General features: G+C 32.0%; 1 protein-coding gene across 1 annotated transcript; it reads right to left on the bottom strand.

Annotated features, from left to right (window-relative positions):
* Positions 1 to 209: 209 nt before the first annotated feature.
* Positions 210 to 9,345, bottom strand: HELRODRAFT_70073 (hypothetical protein; the record flags this gene model as incomplete). The annotated part of the gene is made up of 18 exons (XM_009031844.1): positions 210 to 497; positions 1,879 to 1,996; positions 2,067 to 2,135; positions 2,393 to 2,487; positions 2,848 to 2,912; positions 4,074 to 4,182; positions 4,278 to 4,344; positions 4,923 to 5,083; positions 5,374 to 5,469; positions 5,734 to 5,832; positions 6,053 to 6,175; positions 6,365 to 6,419; positions 6,846 to 6,875; positions 7,416 to 7,536; positions 7,570 to 7,656; positions 8,125 to 8,239; positions 8,922 to 9,026; positions 9,250 to 9,345. Coding segments are annotated over 18 exons (1,899 nt in total), but the record flags the coding sequence as incomplete, so codon positions are not given.
* Positions 9,346 to 15,751: the final 6,406 nt, after the last annotated feature.

Genomic DNA, 15,751 nt, shown 5'->3' with positions numbered 1-15,751 from the left:
GTTAGTACTCATAATAATGATGATTGATTACCCTCAAACGTCCTGTCGTTAGAAACAGCGAGCTTTCCAGAGCTCGCTGCGTCATTCATCAGTAAACTAAATTTTCACGTTTGAAAGACGTTATTCATTATTAAAAAACCGGCCTATTATAACATCCAATGAACTAGTTACAAGATGTAAATGTTTTAATCTTTATAACGTTAGCACTGTCATAACATCTGATTTTTTAAAAAGTCGTTAGATGTTCTGTTCGAAATACAACATGTTTTTAGGTAATCGCCTCCAAATTCATAGTAATCTTTCCGATTGGTTGAATATCTACGCAAATTTTCAGAATTTATGGACCATAAACGGGCGCCTTTCCAAGCGTCAAGGACGGGATTAGCAGCCATTCTAACTTTGAATTTACTTTCAAAGGGTCGTATTTCCAGCAATTCTTTCTCGAGCCGGCTCTTAAAATTAGGGATGCTTGCATAACCGCCGATGACGAATATGTCCTGAAGGGTAAAATTACAAAAACATCTAAACAAATTATTACATTTAAGTTATAATAACTTGTCAGACGCTCAAGACGAGCTGAGCTCGTTAGTTCGTGAAAAAAATCTAATAACCAACTATAACTAATATCTAATATCTAATAACTAAAACTATATATAACAATAACTAATATCTTGATAATAGCACATGAAATGTAGTGCCATGCGTGTCGTTTGTAGGACTAAACCGTGCAAATCAAGAAGAACAGTTATGTAAAAAAATTTTTGTATTAGGAGAAAACATGGAAATCCAATTATTATTTAAGATTCCATTCGCTAATCAACCAAAAACAAAATTTTGGACGTGTTCAACATATTAGTTCAAATAAATTTAGAATAGTGTAGTTTAAGATACAAAGATAAATAGTGGAAAGACCCAAAGATAAATAATGACAAACGATATTTAGGTTAAGTAGATGGTGAAAAAGTATTAAAGGTATAGGCTCATCAGCACATAATTTGTAATAAAAAGAGTTAGTTTAGAAGTGAATTTACATATAGAAGATGGCCAAGTGCGGATCCTGAGATACTCCAAAAGTAAAAGTCACGGAGATTAAAGTAGTATTTTCAGGAACTATAAAAAAGATCATAAACATTAAGAAAAAACCAAGACAGACAAAAATTAATAAAATTAAAAAATGATTTAGCAATCTCAAGCGAATATTATAATCGATAATAAGAAAAGCAGAAAAAATGAAGAACAGAGAAACAGTGCCAGCCACACTGGAAGGTGTTTTTTAGGATCTAGGAGAAGAAAAAAATGACGTAGTGATGTTGCAACCGAGTAAACACTTTAACTAAGGTTATTATAAAAAATAAAGTGAATTAGTAATATTTACCAAATTATCTACTAAAACACATTTTTAAACTATATACAGTCGGACTTCAGTATAACGAATTTGATGGTTTCAGAAAAAAAATCGTTATATAGAAATTTCGTTATATAGAATTTGTTCAGAAAGAAATTCTATATTGCCTAAAAAGTGTTTATATGCTATATATTTATAAAAAAAAACCAACCTTCTAATCACTTATTTTGATAACAGAAATTAATCCAATAAAACTAATTGAGGTAGAAAAGGAAACAATAAATATGGTTCTAGGAATACAAAGGAGTGTAAAAACACCGCTCATATCAATTCATAGATTGTCTGCTGGTCGGATATTTCTTTCAACGTTTATAAATTTGGTTCGTCACAAAGAAATTATTTTCGTTGTATAGAAACAGTTTTATATGTAAAATTCCAAGGGATATAACATAAAAAAATCGTTATATAGAGATTTTTGTAGAAGTTCGTTATAAGGAGGTCCGACTGCAACTGAATAAAAACAAAAATGATACCTGAACAAGTCTGAGTTGTTGCTCGTTATTGAACTGTCTCAAAACATGACCAATCCCCTCGCATAAACCTGCTTGTTCAGACCCCATCATTGAAGGCTGATATACTAATTCTGGTATTCTGAATAAACAATATCAACAGAGTAAACCTAAGGAACATTGCATCGTGGAGATAACAGATATTAACAAACCTAATCTGTTCGAGTGCCACGTGTATTTGGTAGTATTCGTTCAAATCTGCTGATTCAGATGGATCAATCCTGTCAAGTTCCAATCAAAATAATTAAAAATATAGTTGAAACTATCAAATTTCTTTTTCTATTCATTCAAAATAGTGATGTATGCTAAAAAATATGATGCAATATAAAAATTAAAAAACTGGTCATGTTTAATCAACAGTTTTAAAGAACATGTTGACTTACTAAAAAAAATTTACAAACATGAAAAAAGATTTGAAAAATAGTAATTTCAACTGTAGCACAACCAAAAGTAACTAAAAAGCGAGATGGAAGCTCACTTTCTAAATTCGGGATCATATTCTTGCAAGCATATTTCCATTTCCTCTAACTGGTCAAGGTCATTTTCAGAATCCGAGTTTCTGCTATCTTTATTCTGTTACCATATATTTTTAAATAATGCATATAAAACATAAAATATAAAATTCATTTCATTTAACAATCAAAGGGTGTGTGGAATGAAAACGAAAGAGGCAACAAGTAGGTTAGTAAGTCGAGGATTAAATTAATGAAAGCAACACAGACGGTAAGTAGAAAGGGAATGCTCCACAGGGTATGCGTCGGGAGGGCTACGTGGATTTTACGATAGCAATGGAAAATAAGAAAATGGCCAGGTTTAAAAATTGTTGCATATAAAATTGACCAGGAAAATATATACGCCGAAGCAACATAAAATATTCAAAATTAGTCGCTAATAAAATGAAATGTGTTGAAAATTTAAAAAATGTTTCCTAACTATTTCTTTGTATATGTTCCAGTCTTCATCATTTATTCCAAAATTATCATCTGTATTTTTGCTGTCTTTAAAATAATAATGGTTTGACAAATCAATTACGTCAAGAGCGTAAAATAAAACCTATGAACGACAGAACAGCTCGTTCATCAGCAAAAATTAAAATCATTTCAAGATGGTTAAAGGCATTCAGTTAATAAATAAAGTAGCCAACACAGGATGGATGGTTAATTGATGGGTTTACAAAAAACAAATTTGCATTGAATTCCAATCTTTCTCCTTTTTCATATATCCCGCTCCTTTAAAAAATCTCTTCTGTAAATCATCATTTACATCCATGTCAATTATAATGAGCTTTTAATTTTCTAAAATATGCGAAGGATGTTTTCAAGGTAGTAAAACTTGCTACTAAACTTGTTTTAAAGGTGCTAAAAAGAACTTGCTTTTCTATCATTACCGCCAAAATGATAGTTGGTAACGATGTTTTTCAACGAAAAGATATCATTTCTTCAGTGAGATATCTAACACAATCTAAAACACACAACAGAACTATTCAACTTTCTTGAACTACATCTTTTCTATTTCTACCAATTTGAGACCCTCGATGTTCTGGACTCACTTCATGACGACAGATGTTTCTCAAACCATTATGCCAATTATTAAAACCTGATGTAGTCCGTATGTTTATCGGAATGTCTACTGTAATGCAACAAGTATCATCTGCATTTCAAGCCATCTGGATTTACACATTCAAACCATCCATTATGTTTGAAAATTTTGACCATCAGTAACAGGTGTGCATAATCATTTGGTTGGCAAATATCAAGCGCCAGACAATCGTGATTTCATGTCTTTTTTTTATTCAGCCACAGAACTGAGCTGCATCATTTTTGTCTAAAGTTAAGGATAGATAAATTAAATTGTATCCAACTTTTGTGTCATCATCTGCACTAGAGTATTTAAGTGCATAGAATCAAATACTTATTGCAATATATGTGATGTGATAAGTTGATGTGATCAGATAATGATGTGTACATCAACAAAAACACTTCTTGGTAAAAAGATTTAGTTGTTTAAATTGGAGTTTTCTATATCTTTCGCTCTCTCTTGTAAGAAACGTTCGTACTTCCCTCGTTAGTATTAATAATGCAAACATTTCAATGTGAATTCAGGGGAAATGTTAATTGAAGAAACAATTTGTAAGTATTTAAACATGAACCAGCGATTACTTTTTGCGAGTTCACTAATGAGACTGATCCTGCGATGGGATGCCATCGTCCTCCTCCTCATCATTTCATTCCTCCAGTTTTTTCTTTCATTCATTCTATCAATAACTCGCTATTTGTAATAGAATAAAAATTTCATTAACACAGCGACAAACTTGCGAGCGACGAAAACAAACAAACAAACAAGCAAGCAAACAAACAAACAACCTGTCTGTCAGCTTTTAGTTGATCCAGCCACCTCCTTCGACCGTCAGTATCGCTTAGAGGTGGCATCCTAGCAACATCCTGGGTGCCACGGTAGTTTAATGTCATTAGATACTTATTAATATTAATCATATTGTATTACTCAACCTCTTAAGACTGCCTGTTAAATGTTAAATACTGTTAACAAATGCTTATATATATATATATATATATATATATATATATATATATATATATATATACTTGAACCCTCTTTATTATATATTTATATATGAAAAGAATCATAAAAAATTAAAATAACGTTTAAGCAACAAACGAAGAGATAGTATTAAACTACGAATATACTACTCAACCAGAACGACTACAAAAAATGAGTACTAACCACATACTTATTCTTATCAAGTTTGGCCTTTTTTGTTTTACTTTTTCCAGACTCAAAATTCTTTGTGAGAAAAATATTCGCAGTTTTTAATAAATGTTGTTATATATTAAATAACTTAATTTAAAATAATTTTGTATTATTATCCTCAAATTTTGTTTATTACACTGAAAATAGTTTTATAAGTTTGCAGAAGCAGAAGACTGTATCAGATAAAGAACAGAAGAATATATTTAACTGAGAGCATCAACAGCTGGCATTCGAGCCACGAACCAGTGGCATTTAAAAATAGCAGATGGATGAACAACCAGCCAACCTGTTCCGTGCAGGTCATAATTTTATCCTGTAACGCTTCGATGGAGTTGTTCAGCTTGCTGATGACTGCCCTTAGTTCCTGCATGCCTGAAAAGTTATTGTCCTGTAAGATGGCCTGAATGAATAAATAACAAATAAAATAAACAAACAAATAAATAAATAAAACAATCTCTATGGATAACTAACGCCGTCTAAAACGCTTTTAACATGCTTTTAATTGTAAAACATAATAAGGAGGCAGTTTCATGTCTGCATGTCTGGCTGGGGTAGATTTAAGATGGATAACCTACCAATATTCATATTCAATTTTTAATAATAAAAACAATAACTTAAATAACAGCAACAACAACAACAATATTATTATTGTTAATATCATTATTATTTTATGATTTAACATACGTTGACAGCGTCATTATCATACTCTCCGTTCTCTTCAACTTCCTCTCGTATAATATCCATCAGAGAAATGTAGTGGGATAATTTCTCCTGTTCTGATATCAACTGCAAATGTTCATAAATTTTATTACTAGCCCAGCAAAATAGCCAATATTTTCCCTTAAATTGAAGGAATAACAAACGATTTGCTGAAAAAAATAATTAACATTATTGTATTTCTATATTTTTAGCTAAGGAAAAAAATGTGGGTAGAATTGTTGTTGGATATTTTACCAGAAAGTTAGACTTTTCGGTGTAGTCAAATGATTATGATTTGATCAGGTTTGATCCGATAATTAAAAGATAATGATTAAAAAAAATTAAAATGACCTTTTCCTGTCTTCTTTTCAGATTCATCCCCATCAGCCTTTTAATCTGCTCGTCGTGTCGCTGTTTCAGCTGTTCGGTTGAAATCTTCTGAGCTACCACCTGATTGTCAATCAACACTGCATCATCATCACCCTCTCTCACATCATCATCAAGCCTCATCAAGTCATCACATCAGATCATCATCTTCTTATCAAATAATCACATCTCATCATCTCTTCAAATCACAAAATTGAAAGATTGATAGATTGAGAGAGAGAGAGAGAGAGAGAGAGAGAGAGAGAGAGAGAGAGAGAGAGAGAGAGAGATAGAGAGCTTTCACATATACCTGGTTGAAAGGAAGTTGATACTTGATGACGTGTTTGTTGTAATACGAATCATTCGTCCATTTCAGTAACTTTTCATTGAAATCAATGGCAAAATGACATTTATTTTGAACTATGTGCTATAAAAAAGTTAAAAATAAATAAATTAATTAATTAACTAATTAACTAATTAATTAATAATTAATTTATCAACTAATTAATTAATTAAAACTCTATTAGTCATATAAGATAGGATAAGATAAGATAAGATAAGATAAGATAAGATAAGATAAGACAAGAACAAATAATGAAACAATTAGGCTGGCCACCTCAGCTCTCGAAGGGGTAATGTTTGCGATGTGTCCAGGATATTTTAGGTGCAAACTTTTCATCATGAAATTGTCCATTGAGTTACCTGGTGAAGTGGTTATTAAGTTCATCAATCAATCAATCAATCAATCAATCAATCAATCAATCAATCAATCAATCAATCAATCAATCAATCAATCAATCAATCAATCAATCAATCAATCAATCAATCAATCAATCAATCAATCAATCAATCAATCAATCAATCAATCAATCAATCAATCAATCAATCAATCAATCAATCAATCAATCAATCAATCAATCAATCAATCAATCAATCTTCGTTTTGCGTCCAGAGTCCCGGTTCCCCGAGGTAGGACGTTATTAAGTTCATCACGTTATTAAGTTCATCACTGGCAATATTTATACGACAATTTTATTGCAATCCAAATGTAACTCAACGTAAATGTAATGCATTACAACTAACAAGGCAGTAAGAACAGAGAATAACTGTTTATGTGAAAAATGGTACTATTGATGTCTACGCTAAAACATCAACCCTACAATGTTAACATCCAAATTAAATCAACTCAAAATATTACTAAGTCAAACGAAAATGATATATATTTATATAAAATATATATATAAATAATTAATATATATAATTAATACATTTAATATTAAGCAATGGAATAAACCTATTTTTCTAAATAAAAATAAGACCAGTTAAAAAGCACATAATTCTTTCATGAAAAAAAAAGTTATTGCTTAAAAGTCATTACCAGCGGTTAAGTCAGATAAAAAGACTATCATATGCAGAAATACGTCCTACCTCAGGAAACTGGGTCTCTGGACGCAAAACGAAGATTGATTGATTGATTGATATGCAGAAGTACACTGAATATTAATGACTATGCTTGCTATTTTTAACTTGGGCAAATACTTTAGTTTAATTACTGACAATGAACAACTTTGCCACTGACAACAATACACAATACCAAATTAGTTCAATTTCATGAAACAGTTTAATGTAAATTTTAAAAGATTACAATTAGAAATACAATCACAAACTTGCCTCCATAGTTAAACCTCCTACATTTCATCATTCTGCCCCTGACTATTGGAATCAAATGAGATGTCTTGTAGCCACATGAAATAATAAAATGATCAGATGTAAATTCATTGGTTGCAGCTGAATGCTTTATATCAGGTGAGATATTGAGACTATTGTTGAAGTAGAGACCAAACAAACTGTCCACTCCATACTGGACGCTGGGTACACTGTAGTGTTCAAATAGTAGTTCAGACATTCCTGCCAAAATGTCCAAGAGTTGGATCATTTATTTCTTTTTTTTCAAAAATTAAATCATAACAATTGATTATTCAGATTCCAAGATTAAGAAATTTTTAAATTAATGATATGTTGGGAATGAAGAAAAATGGTCTTCATTCACAAGTGTAAGCTTTTTCCTTCTTTACTTGCTCATTTCCAACAATTTTGTAAATTAATTCCTATTTAAACCTAATATATAATAGATAATCAAAATTCCACAACTGTCTTCTACCCATCTAATCAGAATGTACAAGTACATAAATAATGAATTTGAATAAATAAAAAACTAATGAAATAAAAAATTAATAAAATATATAAATAAATGAATTAAGTAAATAAAAAGTTAATTTGGAAATTAAATATTTCAAAATTATAACAATAGTAACTGAAAGGAAATAAGATACAAAAACGACTTTTTAAAAAATATAAAAAAATTAAAAAAATTACTTTCCCTGGAATAGTTTGGATTGGAGAGCGGCTCGGTGATAACCAGAGGATGCGGCATGTCACTGTCAACGGAATTTATTTGCAGGTGGCGAAAAATGTAATCAAAAATCTGCTCCTGCATCAATTAATGTGAATTTTAAATAAAATCATATTCTCATTGCATTATTTCATTTCAGGTGACAATTGATGTTCAATTTCATAAAAATCTGTCAGACAAAAATAATAAAGTAATAAAGACTGAAAAGAGTGCTTAAAGAAACAAAAAAGTGTTTTGACATAAATAAAATAAAAATTTATACTCATAAACACCAACGGTTTGGAGAGATTCTCAATTTTAACACTACCTTACTAGATTGACAGATGAGCAAAAGATAACATCAGCAAAAACATTCAACAACATTGTAGAACTTTTTCTAAAACAGCATAGCATACACAACTTAATCTAAATTCAGTTGGGTTCTTCAGAGACAGCAGAATTTGACCTGCATCACCTTATAGTTACAATACAAAACATGGTACATCTGTCTTTAGCAAACTTGCCCACAAAACAATTAGCAGTTATTTATCATAACATTTGATTGTTAATATGAAACATTGCTATTAAAGGCAACGGATATACCTTGATTAAGGATATCTAAAATTTGTGAACAACATCTATATAGTCAACATCTTCCTTTGCTCACAGCATTAAGAGGTTACACAACCAGTCCAAAATAAATTCACTTGAACAATTCATTCACTGAAAAAAGTGTTTGTTGAAAATGTGCATTAAAGAAATCTAGTATGCAAAAACAAACTTGGATATCGAACTGAGTTACAACATTCCTCTCGAAGGCACTTCGACTGTGATTGTAGACTTGATCAAAATTTATTATGTCATTGCCAACCAGTATCTCATTTTCCTTTGAAAATTATTCAGTACTTTTATTGTTTGAATTATTAAGAAAAATTAATTCTAAAAATGATGAATGAAAATATTTAATTCTTTTTTACTCGCAAGAAGAAAAACTTTATGAATTTTGTCAAAAAACAAGTGGTTATGATACTTTAACAACAAGTGAATGCTTAAACTAATCAATGACAACATATTATTTCCATATAAAATATATTTTGAAAAATACTTACAAGAGTTTTTTTGTTTTTTTGCTTAAAAGTGACATTTCTGAAAATGAGCAGTGGATCATCTTTGGAAGCCCAACCTGCTCTGCATCTGTATGAACCTGGAATTTTAAAGTTCCATAATAATATAAACTAAATTAATTAAAAAAAACAACATAGACATTATGTTCTCAACGATTTTTTTTTATAAATTCAACAAAAATATAAAAAATTATGGTAAAATGCTGATAATAATGGAAAAAAGTCAAAAACAATTATAAAAAAGTCAACAAATAGCAAGCAATGAATAAAAAAAAATAAAAACAAATATAAAAATCAATAAACAAATTCCAAATGAACAAATTTTCAGCAAGGAGTGATGGTAGACATAATAAACATTTGTTTAAATTAAAAGCTTGAGAACATTTTGGTAATGAACTAGTGAAAAATGAAAAAAGAAAGACTGACCAAAGGATAAAACATCAAAAATTATAAAAACATATGTGGCACTGCATTATGAATATTTAAAGCTTTAACTAATATTAATTTTAACTTAAATTTGTTAATACTATGATTAACATTAACTTACTTATATCTTAAATCAAATGTAAAATTGTTTGTAAAACTCTCCATTACAAAAATATGTACCGTTTCACAACATACATCCATAGTTCTAATTTAACTAACCCTTTTTTTAAAACTCCATTTAACTGTTTGACACTACAGAGAAAAATCTTAAGTTGAATTTATTTTTTATATAATATCTATGTTTGACCCTGTGATCTATTTTTAATTTAATATTAATTATTAATGCTTAATTAACTGTAACTGTAGTATCAATCTCTATCTGATAGATTCTCATTCTATCAAGGCTTGGGATAACTTGTTTCTACATTTTCAAACATGCAAAAAATCCAGACACAGTAGCCAATAAATTATTAAATTAATTAATATTTTAAATTAATTAATAATAAGTAACTTAATATTTTAATTTAATTTAATTAACTAATGCTCAAATTTATAATATAAAAAAAAAATATAAAAATTATATTCAATATATATTATATATTGTCTGCAAACAAAGGACCAAAACAAAAAGCCACCATTATCAATAATCAGCGGAACGTTCCCATCGTGAATTTGTTTTGAATATTTAAAATAAGAATCCTCTTTAGGTAAATCCTGACTGAACGACAAAGTCATTTCAAATTCAAATTGAAAAAAATTTTAAAGCTCGGAAAGTAAACATAAGTAAATGACGTTAGCAATATACATAGGCTAGCAACCAAATGAAATTAGTCAATGAAGTTTGAATGGAATCAGTGCACTCCATTCTTTATCTGGGCTCTATCATTGCGGAAGATGCTGAATGCACCAGAGATATCAGAGCAAGATTTGCAAGGCACAAAAATTACAGCCGGTCTGCAGAAGATATGGAAGAGCAAAATATAGCATTATATGGCATTGCCAGTAGCAATTTATGGCTCGGAAGACTGTATGAATGTATGTGTATGACATTGAAAAAGGAAGAGGAAAGAAGTATTGAAAAATTTAAAATGAAAGGTTTAAAAAATACTGAAGATGTCATGAAAAACAGAAAAACAACAAATAGTTTCTAAAAACGACTGGAGTCTGAAGTCAAAAAGAGAACATTGAGCTACATTGGTCACATCTTCAGAAAACACCAATGCATGGAAAAAGATATAACACAAAGGACGCTGTTTAGATCAAAGCGAAGAGAAGGCAGAAAAGAAGATAGATCAATGACATAAAGGATTGGATGGATTTTAAAATGGAAGAGTTGCTAAGAAAGACGCACGAGACATAGCACATCTATTGGCTGAGCTAACTGCGTTTAATGAAGTGATTGTTTTCAGATCAACGTTTTGATCAAATGCTTTCATTTAATTTTTATGTTTAATTCATTGCAAATAATTTTTGAAAATATTAACTAGTTTTTTTAATTTTTTGTTTATTAATTTATTTTATTTTTAACTTGTCTTTTTTAATTTAAAAAACGGTGGTGAGCAGAGAGAAGTCGATTATTATAAACTTGTATAAAACATTAGTTTGCCCTCACCTTGAGTACTGCTCACAGTTTTGGAGTCTAGATCTGCAAAAGGACAAAGACATTCTTGAACGGGTACAGCGTAGAGCAACAAAAATAATTGAAAAAGTTGGAAAACTTGAATATAGGGATAGACTGGAAAAATGGTGATTAACAACACAAGAAAGGAGAAGATGCAGATGAGATCTGAATCAGACATATAAGTTAAAAACTGGAAAAGAAGATACACCGTTCACCAGGTTTTTTTGACTAAAAAAGGAAAAGATTAAGATGTCACAGATACAAGCTCTTCAAAATGACAGAAAATCCAATAAAGCAAAAATTCTTCAGCTGCAGGGTGTTAAACGCCTGGAATGAGCTGAGCGATGAAATTGTTTCTGTGGATTCAATCAACAATTTAAAAATCAAACTAAGAGAGCTAGGATACTAAAACATTTATATTGTAGTTGTTTTTACACAGATGCTAGTTTACTGAACGACTTGAAACTTTGTTATTATTTTTTTATTATTATTTTTAATATTAATTAATTAATTCTAAAATTATTTTGGCTTTCCGTTTTTTTGCAAATGAGTATTTTGTAGTATCAAATAACAAACCATGAATATAGAACTGTTTATACTTTAAAAAATTGTGCTATTGAGGTAGCTATTGTTCAGTTTCAGTGATTGGTGTGACAAAAAAAAAAATAACGTAAGCAACAAAAATAGTTTCACACGTAGTCTGACTTGCGTAACTTGGCCGTAGCGAAAAATCAAGAGTTGAACAATCTGACCGGAATGGAAAATGAAAACACCACCAGCAAAATAAAGTCACCTGGCACTAACACTGACACCACTGACGACGTTGCTGCTGCCAACGAAGAGTATTTCAGTTTATCAGAAGAGGAAGAAGATGGTTTTGATGATGAGGTTGAAGGTTATGACGAAGGAGCAGCCGATGGAGAGGCTAGGAAATGTTCAAGTGCATCTGAAAATGGAGAGATAGAGAAAGAAACAACTAGGCTGAAAGAACTTTCTCTAACCGACGTTGAAGTTGAGGTTAATAATTTTTCATTGATATCATTATATGTTAAATTAAAAATAAAATAGTAATATTTATTATTGCATGATGACATAGAAATTTTTTTTAGTTGATGTCAATAGTTAAATATAATTTTAAACATGATTTTAAACAGATTAATATTTAATTAATTAAATTAATTGATTGAATAATCGTTAATTTCAAATAGACATAGACAACAACAACACACATTTAGACGACATTTTCCTCGAGATTGGGGGTTGCCGTTTGGCTACCTATGATGAAACCGAAATACCCCTTGACGCCATTCACATCTGTCACTCGCCTCAGTATCACGCAACCCCGCTTTCACCCTGTCCTTCTCCTCCTGCTCTCTCCATCCCAATCGCGGACGACCCCTTCCTACCACTCCTTCAACCTCGAACTCCAACGCTCGCCTAATCCCGACCCTTTCATCCCTTCTCAACACATGTCCATACCACCGCAATTTCGATCTTCTTATCAATGTCACAATGTCCTCATTCAGTCCCATCATTGACATCAGCTCTGTACTACTCCTCCTATCCTTCACTCTAACCCCACACATCATCCTCACCATAGCTCTTTCAGCCCTCTGCAGTACACTTTCCTCCTCTCTCCTCAACACCCAAGTTTCACCACCATATACCATCGCTGCTCTCACACATGCTTTATATACCCTCCCTTTCATCTTCACTGACCATTTCTTTCCACACAATACCCCACCCAGTTCCCTAAATTTCATCCATCCCACACGAACTCTAGCCGTAACTGTGCTCAAACATCCTTCATCCGCATTCAGCTTATCCCCTAAGTAAACAAAGCTTTCCACTCTTTCAATACCACCACTCAACCCCGTCTTTGCGTCTGTCCTATTAATCACACCATGAACACATTTCTTACATTTGAACGTGCCTTCCACCTTTTTCAGTGCCCTCCTCACACCACTACATCTCTTATGCACCCATTTCTGACATCCTATACACAATACCAAGTTAGCCTTCACTCTCCTGTCACATACCCCACAGGGGTCTATTTTACTTATCACTCGCTCCCCATCTTCCCCACTCACCATTACCTTCGTCTTACCAATATTAACTTTTAACCCTTTCTTTTCAATAACACTTTTCCATTTGTCAACTTTTAACTGCACCTCTTCCATGCTATCAGCCATCAAGACTAAATCATCTGCATTACAAAATCTCAAATAACAACCCCTCCATTATGTTTCCACACACAACATCCATCACAATTGCAAACAGAAATGGTGATAACACTGATCCTTGATGCACTCCTACCTTAACACTAAAAGCGTCCGACATCCCCCTTCCAACCCTCACCTTTGTCTGCCCCTTCATACAGCTGCATCACAGCTTTAACAAGTCTCTCATTCACTCCTTTCTTCCTCAACGCCCGTTCATTGACCTTCCTCGGTACTCGATCAAAAGCCTTTTCTAGATCCACAAAACACATGTACAATCTTCGTTTCTTCTTTCTATAATTCTCCTGCAACATTCTCACCATGAACAACGCATCCACCGTTCCCCTACCAGGCATAAATCCACACTGCATTTCATTAACTGTCACCATATTTCTCAACCTCCTCTCAAGCACCCTCTCCACTACCTTCATTCCATGCTCTAGCAATTTCACACCCCTATATGACCCACAATCTCTCACATCTCCTTTGCCCTTATACAACGGCACCAACACACTGTGTCGCCAATCCTCAGGTATACCTTCATCATCCAACATACTGTTAGCAATTCTCATCATAACTTCAATTCCTATCACCCCACTCGCTTTTATATGTTCTGCCGCCACTTCCGAAACCCCTGTCGCCTTACCTAGTTTCATTTCTCTAACTGCTTTCTCTACTTCCTCCATCGTTACCGCGGATTCCACATCTCCATCCCACTCATTCTCTTCATTCATCAACCTTTCCATATGAGCTTTCCACACCTGAGATTTTTCTTCCTCATCTATGCACAACTTGCCAGATCCATCCCAAACAGATCCATTCCCTATAACATCTTTCCTATCCCTCATTGACTGCTTTGCTACTTTGAACATTTTCCTCGAACTCATATCAAATTCCATTTCCTTCATTAACCTATCTGATGCTTTTGTCATTGCAGTTGCTACTGCCTGTTTTGCAACCTTCTTAGCCTTCCTATACTCAGACTCCGCTTCCTCCGTCATGTCCCTTCTCCATACCCTAAACCTCTCCTTCTTGACCTCCAAAACCCTTCTTATATCTTCATCCCACCACCACGTCTCACCATGCCTACACTTTCCTTTCGTCCATCCACATACTTTATCTGCCGTAGCCAACACACAGTCCCTGTATCTCTCCCAAACATCTCCATCCTTACCACTCTCCTAATTTTCAGCCACCTTCACTTCAAATGCCTTCTTCACCTCTACATCCTGCAACTTCCATGTCTTTCTCTTTGCCACAAACTTATCCTTCTTCCTCCTCCCCATTTCTTTTGATGTCACATCCATCACAACCATACTAGGTATCGCCTTCACATTTTTCACATACTTCCTATGTTTGGCCCTTCAAATAGACATAGAATAACATTTAATTAATATTACTATTAAATGTTATTCAAAAAAATAATCTGGTAAAATTGATATTAAATTGGATATTGTAGGTATGAAAAAAACATGACAGAGTCAATATTAAAATGCTATGAAACTCTATTGCTAGGTTGAACTTAAGTTGTAATATAAGGAAAGGGTAGGCAGTCAACTTTTTCTTTTGAGCAACACATCAAGAACAATAAGAGGTTTTGAAGGGCCATATTTACAATATATTACTTTCACATAACTCACCACCTTAAAAAGTTATATTAGTTGTTAATAATTTATAATAGTTATGATAGTGATTTTCTCTCCGTCAATATCTTGAAACAAACTTTTTATCACGTAGCTGGTTAAATTTATTTATTTAACAATTCCTTTACTGCCCCTATTGTTTGAAAATGGTTAAGGTTATACTAATTTATAAAAATTGCAGTTCAACACTTTTTGAAAACTGTTGGCCGGTTTTTTTTAATTTTTGAGAAATTAAAGTTTTTAATCTGATATGGAATAATTTAACCTTATTAAACATAATGTGATCAACAGACGTCAGTTTTTTTTGTCTCAAAATTCACAACAAAAAAAGGCTATTATGAAGCTTCATTTTGTTTCTTTCGGAGAACCAAGCGAAAAATTTTTATTTATAGCATATCGAGAAGTTTTAAAATAAGTCACAAACATAATCTTATTTTTGTAAAGAATTATATATATATATTAATATACTGGGTTTTTGCATGGTTAATGGGCTGGCTTGAGTGTTTTGTGAAATTTCATGACAATTCTAACATTCATTGAAACATGTATATATATTAATGATTGTTATAATAACTGAA

Source organism: Helobdella robusta (assembly GCF_000326865.2).
Source record: "Helobdella robusta unplaced genomic scaffold HELROscaffold_8, whole genome shotgun sequence".
Lineage (NCBI taxonomy): Eukaryota > Metazoa > Annelida > Clitellata > Rhynchobdellida > Glossiphoniidae > Helobdella > Helobdella robusta.
This window is presented reverse-complemented; position numbering and strand designations above follow the sequence as displayed.